The sequence below is a fragment of the Poecilia reticulata genome, chromosome 10, assembly GCF_904066995.2.
Source record: "Poecilia reticulata chromosome 10, P_reticulata-male-v2, whole genome shotgun sequence".
NCBI classification, from domain to species: Eukaryota; Metazoa; Chordata; class Actinopteri; order Cyprinodontiformes; family Poeciliidae; genus Poecilia; species Poecilia reticulata.
This window is the reverse complement of record NC_088839.1, coordinates 441,641-462,030: the sequence shown is the minus strand read 5'-3', so window position 1 is coordinate 462,030 and position 20,390 is coordinate 441,641. Positions and strand designations below refer to the sequence as shown.

Below are 20,390 nucleotides of genomic sequence, written 5' to 3'. Positions count from 1 at the left end.
CTAAAGGTTGAGCTGAGTTGCGCGGTGCAAATCACAGATCAGTCACGCCGCGGTGTTGCATGCCGTCCTGCAGCGGTAGAACCAGAGCTGCGACCCCGAGGTCAGATGAGGACAAGCTCACTGTTCTGCTCACTTAGTTTGGAGGAGCAGTAGATGGAAAAGGATTTGGACTTCTGAAATGTAGCCCTGGATAAATGAAGGATATGTCTTTAATGTCTTGCTTTAAACAGACTTTTAGATTTAAGCTAATTTCCCTCTCACACACATTTTACAAGTCCACAAACACACTGACAGAGCAGGCAGGCCTTTACTGTGGAAAGTTTACTGTGACATCTTTAAAGAATTTTGCTAAATCAAAGTTTTGAGGTCTACATTGTGTTATAATGTTATTCCCTCATCAAAAACATATCTGGAGATTTGCTTTGATTCTTTCAAGCATGTTTGAGAAATCTTTTAATCTCCATGGCAACCATTCAGCTGTGTAAAACGCCTGGGTGGGACCTAGCTCCGCCTTCGAGGACAAAGCTCCTCCTCTGAGCTGCAGTTTCCAAGCTTTCACTTCACAAGCAACTCCCCCACTCAGCTCCTTCAGAATAGCCAGCAGCAATCAGCAAACACCTGGGGGAACTGCACCTCTATTGAGCTCATTATAGGAGCTATTTCTCAGTGCAACACGGATGAAAATGTTGATACATTGTTGATAGAGAGCTAACAGCTGTGATGACTTCCTGAAGGTGGAGTTTCAGAAAGAGCAGGATTCTTTAAAGAGACACAGACCCAATTTCAAGGTTAAAAATTACAAAGTCAAATTTCTTACAAGCCATATTTGACATATGTGTTTTGCACAGCCAAATGTTTGCCAGAGGAGTTTAAATGATTTCTCAAACATGCATGAAAGAATCCAGGCAACACCACAGGTATGTTTTTGATGAGGTAATAACATAACATGATGTAAAGATCAAAAAAGTCGATTTTACATAATGCTGCCCCTTTAAACAAAGCAGGAATGCTGTGGCTTGGTTCCACCCAGAAAGGCTGACCACCTGGTGAAAAGCAGTTGTCCAGCAGGTGATTGGATAATTGCAGCCAGCTGTGGCAACTGCAGCAGGTTGGCCATGCCCACACAGACCAGGAACCTGAGGCAGGTCTGGAGTCCTACCTCCATGTTCAGGTGATAACATGTCTGGGAGATGTTTAAAGCTCAGGATAATGTTTTAGAACTGGACTAGCTGTAGAAACATTTCACCTCGCAGGCTATGAACTCACATGGACTCGATTACTGCAATCCTCAAAGCGGACTTCCGCACAAAGGCCCATTTGGTGTTTTTGCTACTTTTTTGTGTGGGAAATGTTTGTTTTTTGGTGTTGATTCCCCTGATCGGTAACCTCTGCTCTATCTCCTCGTTGAGCTGTTATCTGTCGGTTGCCATGGCAATGGGTCCGTGTAAAGCCGACACACAGAGCGAGAAAAGGCAGAATAGAAGTGGTGTTTGGTTCTTCACCTGTTTATCAACTTTATTGTACCTTTATTGTGGCGCGCTGTCTGCAGCCGCTGCAATTCCTAAAAGTTAAACAAGCGACAAAAACTGAACTAATCATCAAACTACGGCTCATACAGCATATTTAAAATAAAACGATTGACCAATATACGAGAAATTTGCCCCTTCTTGCATCTTGACAGAACTAACAAACAAAATTGTTTATAGATTTGTATCACTGAGACTTTATCAAACATCAGTTTTTTCCTCTTTATTTTAAGTCATATTTAATAGGTATATCTGATAACAAATGATGGCGCTACGAATATTTTTATGACAGATTTCTGCTCGTCCTGCATTGGGATAAAATGTTTTTCTGGACATAACTCAATGAATCACATAGCGACTAATAGGCGCTGTCCACTCCAGTAATTCATATCAATTAGCAGGAGTATGAAAGACATAAAAATAATTAACTATACTATATTAAGAAATTATATTTAATCCTCAGTGCTACATGAAGCTCATTTTGAAACAATGCAAGTTAAAAACAATATTATTCAACAAGTAAATCAAGTAAATTAAGTCCAATGTTAGGTCTGTGTAAGCTAAACATGAGAATGAGACGTTTATATATATATATATATGAAAAAATCCCTGACCCCTCTTGCCACCCCATAAATAATTTTCTAGATCCGCCCCTGCTTAAATGAATGGCAGATTTACTTCATTCTTTGTTTCTATTGACTTTCTTATATTGATATTGTTTAAATACAAGGGTTTCTTTCATGATTTCTTTGGGGGGGGGACAGTTCTAGACTTTTCCAAGATTGGGGGGTCCGGACTCCCCCGGGATTTACGCCTATGTATGTACAGTACGCCTGAGTATGTTGTAGTCTTTGTGTCTGCTGAGACTAATTATTTGAGTGGATTATATATCACGGCATCAGATGAAACGGTACTCAATACAATTGCATCTTTTTGAGCAGACATTTTGAAAATCTTGCTTCCACAATTATGCATTAGATTGTGTTAAACTGTGACATGCAATCCTAATAACAATCCTTACCCTTAAATTTGTGGCTCACACGATTTATTTATTTTTGACAGTGGATTGAAGGTCAGTACAGAAAAATAAAAAATGCTAAGGTTGTGTAGCATATTTGAGACACAAATAACCCACAGCAGCAGAACATAGTATCAAACATTTCATTCATTGAGCAAAGAGGAAAAATTCTGAATGGTTGATAAGATGAACAAAAACTGACAACTTAAAAAAAAATCATAATAGTTATAGGAATTATAATATTCCGTTCCCTCTGACTGCTTCTTATGAAACGCTTGCTGGGTACGTGTGCAGAAACAAAGGATCGTGTATCACAAACAATCTGCCTTTCTTCTCGTTTAATTAGAGCCCCGTTGTATCTGCTCGCCTCTGGCGGAGGCCTTGAGCAGGACAGAAGTGCTCTTTTCCCAGCTCGATGTATGACTCTCATTCTTCTGATGATAATGGCATGTCAATAAGCTGACACGACGAGGGGCTGCGAATGTGAGAGGGAGAGATAACGACTGGAAACAAACAAACAAAAAAAACAGGAGAAACAGAGCAGGGAGACAAAAAATTAGACACGTCGAGCCTTTTCTGCCGCCTAGTGGTGCAGTATGGAAAATAATAATGATAATAAAAGCTGTGTGTATCTGAGTGGCAGCTAGATGTGTTTAACTCTTCATCAGCCAGCTCCATTATTTTTATCCTACTGTTGAAACTTTTTCAACCTAAGGAAAATCTTTTTTTCTCCTCATTCAAAATAAAAAAGAAACAAACAAGTATTTCCGGAAACTTTGGAAGCCCGGCAGAACAGGGACCCAACCGTCTGCGCGCCGTTTCTCAGGGTGACGATCTCTCTCAAGAGAGTCTACGTACACGTGTGTCGGCGCGTGCGTGTTCCTGTTGACAGTGTCGGTGACGTAAGGGGCCCCTGAGCTCCCCCCCCCCTCTCTCTCTCTCTCTCTCTCTCTCTCGCTCGCTCCTTTTCACGCGCGCGCACACACTCGGACTCTCGCGCCGCGGCAGCAGCAGACGCTCGGTGCTCCTCTCAGTGAACGGAGCGGAGGAGGAGGAAGGACTGGCGAGAGGGGGGGGCACGCGCTGTAGTTTCTCAGCTTCCTCGCGGTGTCTCCGGTGTTTTTTTCCTCTCCTCTCTCTTTGACTTTTTCTTCACTTGGCTCCGGAGCTCTGGGAGAAGCAGAAGGAGAAACAGCCGCGTAGCTCGCGCGCTTTTGCGCATTCCATTGGGATTTATATATATACATATATATATAAAAAGTGATTTTTTTTTCTTCTTCATTTGTTTATGTCTGGACTGAAATGAGGCGCCGGGGTTGTGTTGGTGGAGCAGCAGAGTGGGAGTCTCTCCCAGAATGAGACGGAGGAAGGAGGGCTGCAGTGAGCCGCTGAAAATGTGCCAGCTCCACCAGCTATGAAGGATTTTCTTCATTTTCGCCTTTTCCTTCTTTTCACTCCCCAGGACTGATTCCCCTTTTCTATTTTTTTTACCCCCCTCTCTCCTACATGTACTATTTTATTTGGAGTTCCTACTGAAGGTTTGCGCCATCCCAGTGCGTCATGGTCCCCGTTTTGACACCAAATATCGCCGGTGCGCCTTTTTTCCCGTGTGCGTGAACGTGTGTGCGTGTGTCTGTGTGTATGAGCGCTCCTGTCTCCTTTTTCTTCCCCTCTCCAGTCTTGTGGGAATCCGCTCCCTCCCCCCGTTTTTGCGCCCGATGCTCAGGCTGCGAAGTTCAACACTGGATCCATATTTTTGGCTGTAAACATGCTGAGCGGCGTCCTGTTCCTGAGCGTCCTCACCGTCACCAGCCTGACACCGTCTGAAACGCAAAGCCGCAAAACTTCAGCCCTCAAAGACATCTGCAAGACGCGCTGCGACTGCGAGGAGCGGGAGAACGTTCTAAACATCAACTGTGAGAATAAGGGATTTACCACGGTCAGCCAGTTGCAGGCGCCCCCGAATAAAGTCTCACAGCTCTTTCTGAACGCAAACTTCCTGTCGAGGCTCAGTGCCAATGAGTTTGTCAGTTATGGCAATGTCACCTCTCTACATCTGGGAAATAATGGCTTACAGGAGATTCAAACGGGGGCTTTTAATGGTCTCCGGTTCCTCAAGCGGCTCCACCTGAACAACAACAACCTGGAGGTGATTAAAGAGGACACATTTGCAGGGCTGGAGAGTTTGGAATATTTACAGGCAGACTATAATTACATCAGCACTATAGAGCCTGGTGCTTTCAGCAAGCTGAACAAGCTCAAAGTGCTGATCCTCAATGACAACCTGCTGTTGGCTCTGCCTCCCAACATCTTCCGTTTTGTTCTGCTCACCCATCTGGATTTACGTGGCAATCGGCTGAAGATGCTGCCATTTGCAGGTGTGCTGGAGCACATCGGCGGTATCATGGAGATCCAGCTGGAAGAGAACCCATGGAACTGCACCTGCGACCTGATCCCCCTCAAGTCCTGGCTGGACACCATCTCTGTCTTCGTGGGGGACATTGTGTGCGAGACGCCGTTCCGGCTGCACGGGAAGGACATCACTCAGCTCATAAAGCAGGATTTGTGTCCACGCAGAAATGCTGGGGAACGGTCTCAGTCCGCCTCTGACTCTCACTTCCAAGGGGCCCCACACCCGACCTACCACGCAGGCGTCATCACCCCCACTCGCTCCCCGAAAGCGTCCCGGCCCCCAAAGATGCGCTACAGGCCCACTCCTCGCCTTTCCAAAGACAAGCATGTCTTTGGACCCATAATGGTGTACCAAACTCGCTCTCCTGTCCCCATGCTGTGTCCCAGCGTGTGTGTTTGCACGTCGCAAAACCCAGACAGCGGCCTGAACATCAACTGTCAAGAACGGAAGCTGCAGAACATCAGCGAACTGAACCCCAAACCCACATACCCTAGGAAGCTCCACCTCACAGGGAATTACCTGCAGATGATCTACAGAACGGATCTGACAGAGTACAGCTCCCTGGAGTTGCTCCATCTGGGGAATAACAGGATTGCAGTAATTCAGGAAGGCTCGTTTGAGAACCTGACGAATCTCAGGCGCCTCTACCTTAATGGAAATTACATTGAGTCGCTCTCTCAGTCCCTGTTTGCTGGTCTGCAGTCTCTGCAGTACCTGTATCTGGAATACAACATCATAAAAGAGATTCTACCACAGACATTCAACTCTCTGCACAACCTCCAGCTGCTTTTCCTCAACAACAATCTGCTGAGATCGCTCCCTGACAATGTTTTTGGGGGCACCATGCTGACCCGACTCAACCTGAGGAACAATCATTTCTCCTACCTCCCGGTTCAAGGCGTTCTGGACCAGCTGTCAGCGTTCATCCAGATTGATCTGCAGGAGAACCCCTGGGACTGCACCTGCAACATTGTGGCGTTAAAGAACTGGATGGAGCTGTCCAGTACCAGCGTGGTGGTCAACGAAATCACCTGCGATTCGCCCTCGAAGCACGCTGGTCGGCTGCTTCGCTCGCTCCGCAACGAGGCTATTTGCCCCGAGCCCAGCGAGCCCCCTCCGCCGCAGCTGCCCCCTCCTACAAAAGCCCCAACGGTGATTAGTCCCAGCACTGAAGCCACCGCCTCTCCGTCCCCCTCTCCTTCCCCTTCGTTCAGCTCAGCGAGCCCAACGGATTCCCACCTCCAGACACCAGAGTTGCACCCCGAGGTGCCCCTCTCGGTCCTGATCCTGGGCCTCCTCGTGGTCTTCATCTTGTCGGTCTGCTTCGGGGCAGGCCTTTTTGTTTTTGTCCTGAAGCGACGCAAAGGGGTGGAGCACGTCCCCACGGGCGCCAACAATCTAGACCTTAACTCTTTCCAAGTGCAGTACGGCTCCTACACCCCAGAGCCGACGCATGACAAGAGCTCCGAGAGCCACGTTTACAACTACATCCCCCCGCCTGTGGGCTCCATGTGCCAAAACCCCATTTATATGCAGAAGGACGGCGAGCAGGTGGCTTACTATCGAAACCTGAAGGAGCTCAGCTTCGGGCCGCTGGACGCAAAGAAGGACGACATCTTGACCCGCAGCCCAGGGACCTACACCATCAGCACGGTGGATTTTATGGATAAATCATCAACATGTGGTCTGAGCAGCCCAGAGCCTCCAGAGATGCTCTACCAGAACATCGGGGAGAGGCCCAACAAGGAACTCCCGACGGCAGCAGGTGCCCCTCCCTTCACCTACAACTTTTGCACGCTGCCTAAAAGACCCTGCATCGTGCCGCCCTACGAGGCGGCAGCGGCCCGGCGCCACCTGACCAACCCGGACAGGTTGAACAAAGCCGTGCTGTACGGAACTCCGAGGAAATACTTCGGGCAGGAGCACATCTCCAAAAACAATGAGCACCCTTCGCTACTGCTCCCCGGGAAGCTAAAAACGGAACCAGACTACCTGGAGGTTCTGGAGAAACAGACCGCCATGAGCCAACTGTAAGATAGCGACGGCGTTCTCCTCCAGCACCCATCATAATCACACGGTTACCGTCATTAATAGCCCTCTCTATATATCTACCTTATGTATTGGTGTTCAATCCCAACGTGAAGGACGGGAGGTGAACTGGCGCTCTTCGTCGTCTCTTTTCTCTTTTGCTTTTCTTCTCCTTTTTGTTTTCTTTTCAAAATGTATAAAAGGAATATAAGAAGTATATTATTATGCAGTTCTATTTTTCCTTCTGAAAAAATATAAATTATTTCGTTTTATTTCTTAAAAAAAAGAGAAATATTCCAAAAGACTTGGATAACGGCAGGTATGGAAAGGACAGAACTGTGTACAATTACAGCCTTTTGCTTTTGGTGATTTGCTAGAGAGAAAGGTTGAGAGAGAGAGAAAGAGAGAGAGAGGGCATAGCCAAGTCCTGAACGTTTGCAGGAGGGACGCTACAGATTGACACTCCTGTACATATGTAGCCTACACAGATGAATGTGAGCGTTCAGACAACAAGGAAAAAGCTTTCTCAAAAACCCAACAAGCGGCAAATCTTACTATTATCCAGAAAGTGCCTTTGCACTCATCAATTTTATCAACAATGCTCTCTGCAAAATGAAAATGTTCCTCTTTTGTTTTTGTTTGTTTTTTTGAAAGTGGTGTATTTTAATGAATCAAACCTTTATGTATAATAGCAGATTTATTTGTCCATTTAAAACAAAAATGAAAGAGAGGGGAAAAAAAGACTTCCAAAGGAACTGAGGCAGGGTGTGAGAGGAGATCTGATTGGGTCTTGATGAAGGGGGGGTGGGGGGGTGTTTTTGCTTTGGTTATGAAGTGTCTTTGGAAATGTACCGCTGACAGAGAACATTGTATGCTGTAGAGGAGCAATACAGTGCGGCAAGATTGCGCCATTAAATTTTCACTGAAGCACTTTGTCAAGACCCCGAGCTTCCAGGTCTTTTTTTTTTTTTAAGAATGTGCACGGTTGGTTGTGGATGTTGCGCTGTGTGTGTGCGTGTGTGTGTGTGTGTGTGTGCGTGTGTGTGTGTGTGTGTGTGTGTGTGCGTGCGTGTGAATGTATGTGTTATTACTCCTGCTCCTTTCATCTCTAATGAAAGGTGATGTGGTCGTCATCTAATTGATGCTTTTTTCCTCCTTTCAGTAAAGGACCAGGCATGGATTCCTATGATAACCTCACATCTTTTCTGGTATTCATAAGGTTTATGAGGAATATGAGAATATTTCAAATGGAGAGGCAGCTAATAAATCTTATCAGTGCACAAAAAAATGAAAACAACCTGACGTTGTTTACAGCAGTTATAATGATGTTAAAGTGTGAAAGAAACATGCTGGTTTTTCAGTAGGTTTGACTGTTGAGCAGGATGTTGTGCTTTATTTATCCCAAAGGGAAACTGATTGTTGTCATATCTAATATCTTCAGAGTCGTTGTGGGCAGGAAGGATCTTTGGTTTTACTGTAGACATTGTTGCTGTTTGACAATCTGATGACATGTTAACAGCTCAGAGATGATATTCCATAGTAACATTTCCTGGATGACACCATCAATTGTTGGCTAGCTCTGCTAATCCACATCATTTGCTTTTGCTCTTTAGTTTCCACTTATTTTCAGATTTTCCTGAGGTTGAATGGAAAGTGTTGTAGCTGCCTGACAAACAGTGCCACCTGCAGAAACAGTGTAAAGAAAAGCCTTTTTTTATCACAACTGTTTAAAACCTGATATTTGTGGGTTCCAACTGTTCTTGTCCAGCTGGGATGAGCTGGTGAAATAGATTTTTCCAGGTTCTTTCCATGTGATACCTGTCACATTTTCGACAATGTTAGGATATTCGTTCACAAACTCCAGCCTGTTTGCTTAGAAAGTCCGGTTCGTTTGTGAAGGTGTGAATGAATAATCTGATCTGTCTCAGTTTGGTTGAAGTGAACTCTGGTTTGGTTCCCATGCATATGAGGATGCAAGCTGACCGAAGAAGGAAGTTGCCCTCTGTGTCTTCTTCAGAGGTATTTCTGTCGTTTCTTTCAGTATTTTTGGTGCAGCGCCCCCAGAGGTGAGGAGCATAAACAGCTTTTTCAAAGGGCAGTTTTGGTCTTAAACTGAGCCGAGTCTGTCATTATCAGGTGTAAAAACAAAACAAAAAAAACCCGTCAGTGTTTCTTAAATGAAAGGAAACTCTGGCCACTTGTTATTTTTGTTTGGCATCTTTTTAAAAAGGCTTTAAAAGGAAAAAGGTGATTGATGCAAAACGTTTTTTTTTTGTTGTTTGGAACCTGCAGGTATTTAAAGCCTTGGTATTACTCAACATTTGTAGCGATCCTAATGCTGAATGTTTCCTGGTCCTTACCTCTCTTCTATAATCTGCCCCCTTCCTCCCTCAGCCTACACTCAACCGATGTCAGCGCTTTGTTTAACTCAAGTGGCTATACTGCCAGAACGGCGGCCGATTGGCCCCAGGAGCAGCGTGAACGTGGAGGAATGTGTTTTCTTTCTAAGCTTTAGTGCTGAGGAAGTGTCATTAGCGGAGCGGTAAACATTAGCGCGCTGCACCCTGGTGGATAAGCCGAGTCTGTGAGGTCTGCAACAGAGGCCGTCAGAGAAACGTCCCCTCGCCACTGGAAGGTGACGCGGATCAGATGTGGACGACTGAAAACAGCGTTTCGGGGAGCCGCCTTGACGCTGCAGTGAGGATGGTTGACACGTTAACGGTTTCTGAGGACGGCCCTGTGTTCTGTCCTTCAGCTCTGGCTGACATTGGCTTGTTATTTTCCCTATGAATGGCCCCAACAGCAGCCAAATTCCTCCCTGTCTCCCCACCTCTCTTATTCCTCCTCCTTCCTCCTATTTTTCTCCGGCTTCACATGTTCTTTTTTTTCTCTCTCCATCCGCTCATTGTGTTGCTGTCTGTGGTGCTGAATTGGCACCGGCAGCACCTTGCAATGTGATGTGGCGGGAGGTTTCACTTTCTTCCCCGTGGATCCATCAAACTGTTGGGCTGTTCTTTGATTATTTCTCTCCTCTGCTTCTTAAACATTTTTGCTGGAGATTTTTTCAGGAATAATAGCGGAGCCTGAGCCCGGGGGCTTCGGGAGAGTCGTGTTTATTGCAGCTAAGCTGGTTCTGTTTGCTGCTTTCAGCCCTTTTTTTTCTCCTCCTAATCATTGCTTGATTTGTTTGCTCTGAAGGGCAATTTCAGCAGTTTGAAATTTTGCTTGCTTTTTCTTCAACTTTCAAACAGATTTCACAGCTCCCTGGTGACTGGCAAAAAAAAAAAATCCTGGGAGAGTAAATGCATTTTAGATTGCTGAAAGGCTAGAAAGTGGTCCTTGAACTAAAAATGCTGCAGAGGCCAGGATGTGGGATCAGAAATGAGTCTTTTGTGGAGCCATATTGGCTCCATCACACTTCCTTCAAAGCAAAATGGTGCTGTTTAAGAAAGTTGTGGATTTGTGTGTGTGTGTGTGTGTGTGTGCACACGCGCCTGTGTGTGTGTGTGTGTGTGCTTTGAATGCATTTTTTTTCAATGTTCATTATGAAAGCACTTTAAGGTTTTCTATTTAATCATCAACTTTCATTTATTTGGTTATTTTCACAGACTTTCTCTGCCATGCTGTGAAATGGAGGCTGTTAAAGGGCTAGTTCAGATTGTTTCAGAGTGGGGTTCTGCTGAGTGGTCACACGCAGCTAGCATCTTGCCGTTTCTCGAAAGCTAAACTTAACCTTAAATCATCATGGGGCCAAAACAAAACTGAATATTGTGCTTCTTTTATGAAGCTCCAAGCTTTTGTATATATAAAGATAATGATAGATGTTAATGAAAATGCACCAAAATTTAGTTCAAATCCATAAAAAAGACCAGATTGCTTATAATTTAAAAAGAAAACAACAACTATTCTGATCATTGATCAAATAATATGATTGATACAGTTATAATAACGCTATCTATTGCTGACAGATTAACCTGAATTATGACAAGATGCAAGGTTAATGTCCATCTTTGTGTATTTGTCAAAATACTTTTACATGTAATTGAGAAATTTTTTATATAGTTTTCTGAGGCTTCACCGAATTAAATGTATGTCTTTTTAAGGCCTTTACGAATGGAATTTGAACCATTACAAAAAATACAAAAGAAAATCATAAATCAATAAATCACATAGGCTGGCAACAGAAGTGAGCCAAAGGCTAAAATGTGAACAAACTGCTGATAAACTTGCACTTACCCATGATGGAGGTAAAAAAAAAAACTATCTACTTTTATCCTTGCTAACTAGCTTAGCTAGGAGCTAGTTACCGGTGATGTGCAAAACTCAAAATTTTACTTAACAGTTAAGACATGCAAGAAAAAAAAAGGAAACTACAAAGAATATGAGATTAAATAGTCCTGCCACAAAAATGTAAGACCTGTGATTAAAGTATTTAAGGCAAACTTATTGTTTTTAATGACTTAAGATGTTTTAAGGCCTCCATTTTAGATCCATACATGTCATACTTTAAGGATGTATGGCCCTCTACATGTAGTAAATTAACAAGAAGTAAAACTTGATTAGCTATTTTACTAGTCGCTGTTTTCTCAGCTACAGTCAGTCTGAACAGACTTTCAACTGCCCGCTTACCAACTGCAGTTTTAAAGAGTAATAGTTTCCATGACAGCACTATTAATCATTTTAACACAGAAATATTTTCAAACAGTTGAATTTGGGCGTTTTCTTCAAGATATATAAAATCATAATGACATCGGATCAAGAACATCAGTGTGACCGACATCTGCCTACAGTTTACAGCAGACTGGTTTCTACGTATTAACACATCGTTAGATGTTTATTCCTCTGTAACGTTCTCACATTCCCATTAGCAGGACTTCCATCAAACAAGGAGCATCCTTTCTCCAAGTTTCGGTTCCTCTCCTGACCCAGTCGCGCTCGTTTTCATCCATCAGGCTGGGAACCATGGACACTTCCATCAGACGATCCCCAACAGAATCACAATCCCTACATGATAGATTGTTTCAATAACCTGCGATTACCGGCCAGGAACTGCAGAGTTTTGGGATAATGTCGTTTCTAAATTGCGTTTTGTGAGCTCTGAGGCTCCAAACACCTGAAAAAAAACCCAAAAAACTAAAAATACTGCTTTAATGCTGTTTTGCTGTTCCAGCTCCATGAAACAGCTCATTACTCCACATCCTGATACCTCCTTCCCATGTTCCCTCCCTCATTGTTTTGCCCCCTTTCTGCTGTTCCTCTGGGGGCTCGTCCGGTTCGTCGTTTCTCTCTCTCTGCTAGAAGCCGAATCGAGCCACTTTCATCCGCAAGTCGGCGTGGACAGACACGCTGCTGCGGTAAGCAAAGCTGCGAACGCTGTCATGCGGCCTTCTCGCTTAACAAGCTTCACCATTTCAGCTGCTGTGTGAATGAAGAAAAAGAAAGAGAGAGAAGTCTGAAGAGCTGTTCATTCCTCCCTCTTTCTCAGAATGGAGTGATTTTCCTTCCTTAGGCACAATAGGTCCTCTGTGTCTTTTTAGTGCCACTGAAGGAAAGGGAGCTCACGCGCACACACACACAAACACACGCACATGTGCACCCACACACAGGGGATATAAGGGAGGGTTGGAACATGTGCAGCCTTGCACACCAATGAGGAAGCTTTCCCCCCACAGAACACTCTCCTCTCTTATCTTCCAGCCCTGGGACTTTTGTGTATGTGTGTGTGCGTGTGTGTGTGAGTTTTTAAGTGAGTGCTCGCATTCATACATTCACAAACAGAGAGGCCGTCAATACCTCTGCAGAGGTGTCGTCTTTTTTCCCCCTCCTTGGATGAGATTTAGATGTATAAATAGGTGTGTTGTCAGAAACACTTTCCCCCCTCGCTCCCCCACATACCCTCTCTCATGCACCCTCCCCTCCACTCTGTCTGAGTGATATGATAGAGGAGCATAAATTGGTATTCCCGTACCATGGCTCAACGTGTGGATAAGCGATTCAGAGATGACTTTGAAGCATAAGGGCTGTTGCGTTCAGGTGATTTATAACAGCCGTTTCAGGGCCTTTCCTGGATATACACTTGCATTTTTCTGACTTTTCTGCTTCACCGTATGCTCTGCCCAAGTGTGTGTGTGTGTGTGTGTGAGAATGTGAGTTGGCTTCACGCACACGTTCAGTTTTAATCATTTTGCGGCAGACTGCTGCCATCCATTCTCCTTTCTCCTTCGCTTGTGTTTGCATCGCTGTTCCCCTTCGCTCATTCTCCATTATGTCGGCGGCGTCCAGGAGCCGTCACTTCTCACTCTGAGTTATGCCTTTTTCTCCGGAGCCGCTGTATGTTTGTGACTCCATTTGTGTGCCGTCCTCCAAGCTCCTTGAACTTGGATCTGGATCGGGTGTTGCATTCCGTTGGGAGCGGCTGGTTTGGTGTTTTGGAAGCTTTTTTTCGGGCTCTCCAGAGAGGGATTGAGCTGTCTGTGTGGGGTAATTGCAGCCTAAAAAGTGTTGCTCACTTGCAAATAAAAGCAGACTGACAGATGGCCACAACGTTACTGTTATTAGTTTTTCTGTTCTTTCTAGTACACTCTGTGGATTTTCTGGCTTTGTTTTGAGGATTCAGAAATGTGTAGTTTTTAGCACATTTTATAGTGCTGCGCTTAATTTGTGTCACATATTTTATAAAATATCTTCATTCCTGCCCCGCTGGTGGCTTTGGAGAAAAATCAGGATTTTATGCCCGGCACTTCAGGAACCTGACAGATACTGCTATTGAGAATAGGGACAAAATGGGTTTTAATTTTTCCATAATTTTTTTTTATTATTATTTCTCAACCTTATGTAGACAAATATGACAAATAATGTTTTGGAAATGTAAAGATGCTAAGGTGCAGGCTCCCAGTTGCAACATTTTTTTTTAAATTAATTTTTAATCGACCTGACCCAGAACTTTGTCATCACCATCTGACAAAAATAAATATAAAATGATTTTTAAAATACCCTATTAGTGATATTTTTACTCATTTTACAGACAAATGCTTCTCAAGAAACACAAGAAATATTATTTAAAACAAAAAACAACAAAAAGTCCATCTGACAGAGTTGACAGTGCATGACGGAGTTGACAGAACTGAAGGTGGTGACAAACTAGTGAGTAAAAAGAAAAACTTGATACATGTGAAGTAATGCAATTTATGTAAAATGCATTAAAATGAATTAATTGCACATTGAAGTGAGATTTGACAACAATTTCAGTGAAAGAGTCACAAAAACTCTGATGGAGTTGACATCTGACGGAGTTGATAAAATGCCAAACTACCTCAATTTATATTATGTTATTTTATATTATGTAGCTTGTTAGATCCATGAAATCTTTACAATTTACCAAAATTAAGCATTTATTTCACAAAATTTCATCAAAGTTTTGTAAATTGTCAGTTATGGAGTTGACACATTATGGTTGTGACAAACAACTTAGGAATAAAAAGAAGAAAAAACTAAAGAATAACATAAGCTAACCAGAGCTAACTAGCCCTCTTAGCAAAGGAAGAGAAAGGAAGAGGTCATGGGATCCTCAGAAGTTCGGGTGCCCCCGAATAATGCCAGATTTTTTTTACATTCTTGTCATGTCTGACGGTGTTGACAAAAACTAGGGACAAATTTCAATGGACTTGAAAAATATATAGAAATTATTTTTAATTCAATGTATTGATACTTTTATAATTATTTATATGACTACTTATACTTAATTGTCATAATATATAATTTTAGTATTTCTTTAATTATTTTAAACTATTATAATGTATTGAGTTCTGCTCTGGGACAAGGGATTTTTCAGGCATCATTCACCGACTACAATGTTTAAAATAAAAAAATATTCAGCAAACACCAAGAAAATATACATTGTTGTGCTCACATGACCCAAGTTAGTTTAGTCAGATATTTTAAAAAATAATATTTTGTGTATATTTCATTCAAATTTTGTGCTTTATCCATAGGACCTGTTTTGTCCCTATTCTCAAGAATCACTGTTATGTAATGACAAACAGTGTAGCACTGTGCCTCTTTAATAACTCAGGTTTTTGAAATTATTTAAGCTACCTCAGGTTTACGCTAACTACAGTTATCTAATCAGCTCAAGCTCCAGTTTAAGCTAACTTCTGTTTTAGCTAACTTGAGCTTAAGCTAACTTGAGTTTAAGCTAACCTCATTTTTGCAAAGAACAAAGTAGTTCTAGATATTAGTGAGTATGGTTATTTTTTTCCTCATTTCTCACGTAAATGTTCCAAGGCCATCTTTAACAACCTGGGAATGTTTTTAAAGAGTTATTTACTTAGAGGACTTACAAGTGGCTCCAGTTTTATTGTGCTTGTTCTGTACAAAAATGTAGAATTACAATGGCAATAATGCCTTTACGTTCTTACTTCACTTAAAAGAAAACAGTTTATGGAAGACAGAAACTGTTAATATGTCATCTGAAAGACACACTGATCTGCAGTTTTTGAAAAGTTTCGATTGCTGACATGGATTTTAGCTAATTTTGATTTCCCATTAAAGGAGTCTCTTAACCAGGTAACTACTGTATGTTACCTGTTATGAAAACGCTGTATATATCAGCATTAAAGTTATTTTTAAGAGTTAAAAATAACTTTAAAAAATAACTTTATATCATCTCCTCCTACCCTTTCTGACAGATGCCATGACAACTGCCTTGATACCATAATTCAATGCTGGTCTCCATGTGTTCCCCAGGAACATCCAAATCTGACTATTTGTTCAGCCTGCTTAATTTAATGCCTAACTGTTTTTCTTATTGAAATGTTCCTTGAAAAGTCCCTGTAATTCTCAGCTTTGTGAGTTTTATTGATTAGGCTGAATTAAAAGTGTTTATGGTCTTTAAAGCGCGTGGGCGAAGCTGGATTAAATGTACAAACGGGAAAAAGAACTTCATCAAGCCTCCAAAAAGAACAGCAGTCCCTGAAGGCTCCCTTGTTTATACTCTGATCAATATGAAAAATGTAAAAAGTTAATAGATCCCAGCAGATATGAAGAGAATGTTCCTGAATCAGAAAACCCAGCTGATTTACTTGAGCTGCTTTTCCAGTAAAGATGTGAACAAATCTTTGTTGATATTCTGTTAAAGTTAAACAAACACTTGTTTACAATTGCGGTGATTCTGTTAAATAAGAACTGAAATGAAAATCACACGAATATGCTTGTTCACCAGATAAGTCATTAAAATTACATTCATAATTCAGTCATGGCACTAGCACTCATCATCTATCAGCCAATCAGAGGAAACATTGGCATCTTATTCAGGTGTTGGAGAGATAAGCTCAACTTCTTGGGAGTTGCTACCTATGCTGCGTTTTGGGGAAATTGGCATCGGCGATTTTACAGAAGATTTGTGGATTCAACATGTTGATTGTAACATCCAGTTGTTCATGTGACTTGTGATGGGTAAAAAGTGTTTCCATTGCAGTTTTGCAAAATACATCTATTTTGATACAGCCGCACAACCACCTCATCGTATCGCAAAAAAACTTTTAATCAAAAATCGTTTCCGTCAAATTAAAATTTTACGGTTAATAGAAACACAGCTATAGTCTCAAAGTACTTTTATAGTATTCTTTAACTCTCTATTCTTATTTTGTTTCTAGTTTCTCATGTTCAGTATTCTTTTGTAATACTGATGGTTTTCTTTTCTTTATGTCTTACTGCAGGGGTGTCCTAACCTTTTGCAAAGGGGGCCAGATTTGGTGTGTTAAAAATGTAGGGGGGCCGACCTTGGCAGACATTCTTTACATAAAACAACAATATATTTAAACAAATTTCAGCAAGCCATTCTGTGTTTCACATGTGCTTTTTTATTTTAATTTCAGTGATCTTAAGCATGTTTTTTGGTTCATTTGAAACATGCATGTCATATGCAATTGAATAATCACTTAACTTCACTTTTTTAACACTAACTTTTTCTAACGGTTAAACAGAATTAATTGTACTCTTGAGAGCAAATTACATTTGAAACATAAAACAATATCTCACCATGACAGTTCAATATTTACAGAATCTTTAAATAAAATAACAGAAATGAGCAAGTAATAGTTATATCAACAAGTGCAGGACTCATTTGACATTAGTAACTATAAATGTTGATTACATTTTTAAAAGTTTATTATTCTGGAGTGAAAACTGAAAACTTCCCTGAATTTATGACTGATTTTGATCTTAAAAAACAAAATTTATTCAGAGACTTATTGTAAATGACAAATGACTTGTCTGCATTAATGTGACGGGTGATACTGAGATCTGGACTGCAGCACATAGGCCAGGTCTGGCGCGAAGGCAGTGGTATTGATGCGCACGATGTCTTGTAAGTGAGAGTCCGTTAGCCGTGTCCTCACACGGCTCTTATTTAAGTTCATAACCGAGAATGTCTTCTCACACGAAGACGTCGACCCAAACAAGCTTAGCATTTTCTTACCAAGTGCTCGAATCTCTCGAAACCTGTCCTTATCCAGCTGTTGGTCAAAGTTGGCGAGAGAAAGCTGCTGGTGCCGACCGCGGCTCTCTGAGCTCCATCTGCAAAGGGTCTGGAACATCATCTGTGTCCACCGAGAAAGGTGATGAAAAAAGAGCGATCTCCTTCTCGATAGCTGCAAAATCCCGAAAGCGTTGTTTAAACTCTTCAGCCAGAGATGAAATATCTGATGCGTACCGACATTGCTCTGTGGGAATCTGGTCATGATTTCTTGCAGCGCTGAAAAGTGTGCAGTATTGGGTTGGGTCGGCGACATGTGTCTTTCAAACAGTTGCAGCTTGGTTCCAAAGGCTTTGATGTGCGAATATAGTTGGCCTATGACTGCGTCTGGTCCCTGGAGACTGGTGTTCAGGACATTAAGGTGCTTTGTAATATCAACTAGAAACCCCAAATCAGTCAGCCACTTAGGGTCACTTAGTTCTCGCATAGGTTGTCCTTTTTCAGCCAAAAACTCACCAATTTCTTGCCTAAGAGAGTAAAAGCGTGACAATGCAGAACCCCGACTGAGCCATCTCACGTCAGTGTGATAGACAACATCTCCATATTCCGCATGAATCTCGCTTAGAAACTGTTGGAACTGACGGTGGCATAGCACTCTGGAGCGGATATAGTTAATAGCCTTTCTCACCGGTTCCATAACATGTTCGTATTGGAGATGTTTTGCACACAGAACTTGCTTACAATGGAGTTTTACAGCTTTACCCCCTTCTTCACTTACTTTGTTACTTATTAGTGTTGCTAATCCACTTCTTTCGCCAGTCATGAATGGTGCGTCGTCTGTAATAATCCCAGAAATTTTATTCCACGGGAGTTTCATGTCATCCACAGCAGCGCAAACAGAAGAGAATAAATCTGTTCCTCTCGTTTGGTTTTTCAGGCTCTTGAGGTCAAGTAGCTCTTCGGTAACGTTCATTTCGTTGTTCACTCCTTTCAAAAAAATAAGTAACTGAGCAGTGTCAGAGGCGTCTGTGCTTTCCTCGCAAGCTAGCGAAAAAAAGTCAAACTCCTTTCCTCTGACTCCCAATTGTCTTTTGATGTCTGATGACACTTCTTCAACCCTGCGTGCCACAGTGTTACGTGCCAGGCAGACTTTGGCAAACTCTTGCTGCTTCTCAGGACAGATTTTCTTCACCATAGTCATCACGCAGTCTTTGATAAATTAACCCCGGTGAAATGTTTGCAATGCTTTGCGATCAGCGCGGCTACCTCGTAACTAGCCTTTGTAGCTTCTCATTTGACTCTCGGGCTCTTGCAAAATATTGTTGCTGTGGGATTAAACTAGCTTCAAGTTGCTTCAGTTTCTCGTTGCTTTCCTTCCCTGTGATCTTGTCGTATATGTCAGCATGTCTCGTTTGGTAATGTCGCTTCACATTGAACTCTCTAAAAACAGCCACAGTCTCTTTACAAATGAGGCAGACACAGTTGTTGCATATTTCAGTGAAGAAATAGTCTAATTTCCACCCATCCTTGAACCATCGGCCCTCGCAGTCAACTTATCTTTTTTTGTTGACAGTCGCCATTTTAGAAAATTGAGGGAAACGAGTCACACAGACTGCTGCCCTCTAGTGGGTAAATGAGGAACAGCATTTAGCGTGTAAGCTACGCCATGTGCAGGTAACAGTACTGCTGCCCGATATATTAATTCTACATGCGGGCCAGACATTATTGATTTTATGACAGTGGCTGCGGCCAGATGAAATTTGACCACGGGCCGCATTTGGTCCCCGGGCCAGACTTTGGACATGCCTGTCTTACTGTGTTGATGGCAGGCAGCCTGTCACGTATCTGCAGAAAAAGCGGCTCCCTATGCCGATACATCCCCGATGTCTTTTACCCCGTTCACTCCAACCTCTCTCTTTTTTTCTTCACTGAAGTGACTACATTAATGTGCAGCCCAGTGGTCTGTGAAAAGATACATTTCAAATGACAGAACCTTTTATTAACACTCAACTGACACTAAATTAACCCGACCGGCATTAAGCAGCTTTCCATTCCGCGGCGGGGTCGTGGGGAATCCTGCGACCCTTTCCGAGTGTTTCCATCAGGTGTTTGAAGCCGATGCTGTGTGATGTGATCAGTCATTTATCCCGCATCGTCCCACAGCCGAGCGTCGTCTGCGGGGAAGAGTTACAGTTTTCTAGGGGAGGCAGCTGTGAACGTCTGCAGCAGACGCCAACACCCTCTGATGGCGTCAACGTCAGCTGAACTGCTCCACGCCGGCGATGATTGTGGAGTTATTCGGCGCGGAGCTGAGCCGTCACGGTTAGCCGAGCGCGGAGAAGTCTGCTCGGGAAGCCAGGCACACTCCACTCCGGTGGTCACATGTAATCCAAATGTAATTACCTCGCTCTCCTTTTAATCACCGGGCCTGCTTAAATATTAATGTAGCTATGATCGCTCTTGATTGGATTATTGATTAGGTTTTTTTTTTTTACATGTACAGCCAGTACACAGCTGCGCTAACGGCTGCCGGGTAAATCGGCTCTCCTTCGGTGATTGCCAACGATCTCAAGCTTAAGATGTTATGGCGATCAATTAAAGCGGCATCATCGGTGCTTTTTTTTTTCTTCATCGCGCGATTATCTGTTGTGTCAAATGAGTCGGTCATAGAGACGCAGACACTCTGACTCCGAATAATTACCCAACTGCGCTGCCTGCTTTATCTATACGGAGCTTTTCGGCTCCTTTCAGCTGGTTCTGCTCTGCTGCTGGAGGAGGAAGGCTTCTGTTTTTGATTCAAAGCTCACACTAGATGTGCATTTGTAGCCCATACATGGCTTATAATTGATATATATCATCTATGTGATCAGCTAACCTACTACAAAAAGTAAAAGGTTGAGAATTTTAAATGTTTGCACAGCAAAAAAAAGA

At 42.7% G+C, this 20,390-nt stretch overlaps 1 protein-coding gene across 1 annotated transcript; it reads left to right on the top strand.

The window, feature by feature from the left end:
• The first annotated feature begins 3,525 nt into the window (after positions 1 to 3,525).
• slitrk2 (SLIT and NTRK-like family, member 2) lies at positions 3,526 to 7,926 on the top strand. Its single transcript, XM_008419527.3, has one exon. The coding sequence runs from the start codon at positions 4,313 to 4,315 to the stop codon at positions 6,989 to 6,991; it is 2,679 nt and encodes an 892-aa protein (XP_008417749.2). The 5' UTR covers positions 3,526 to 4,312; the 3' UTR covers positions 6,992 to 7,926.
• Positions 7,927 to 20,390: the final 12,464 nt, after the last annotated feature.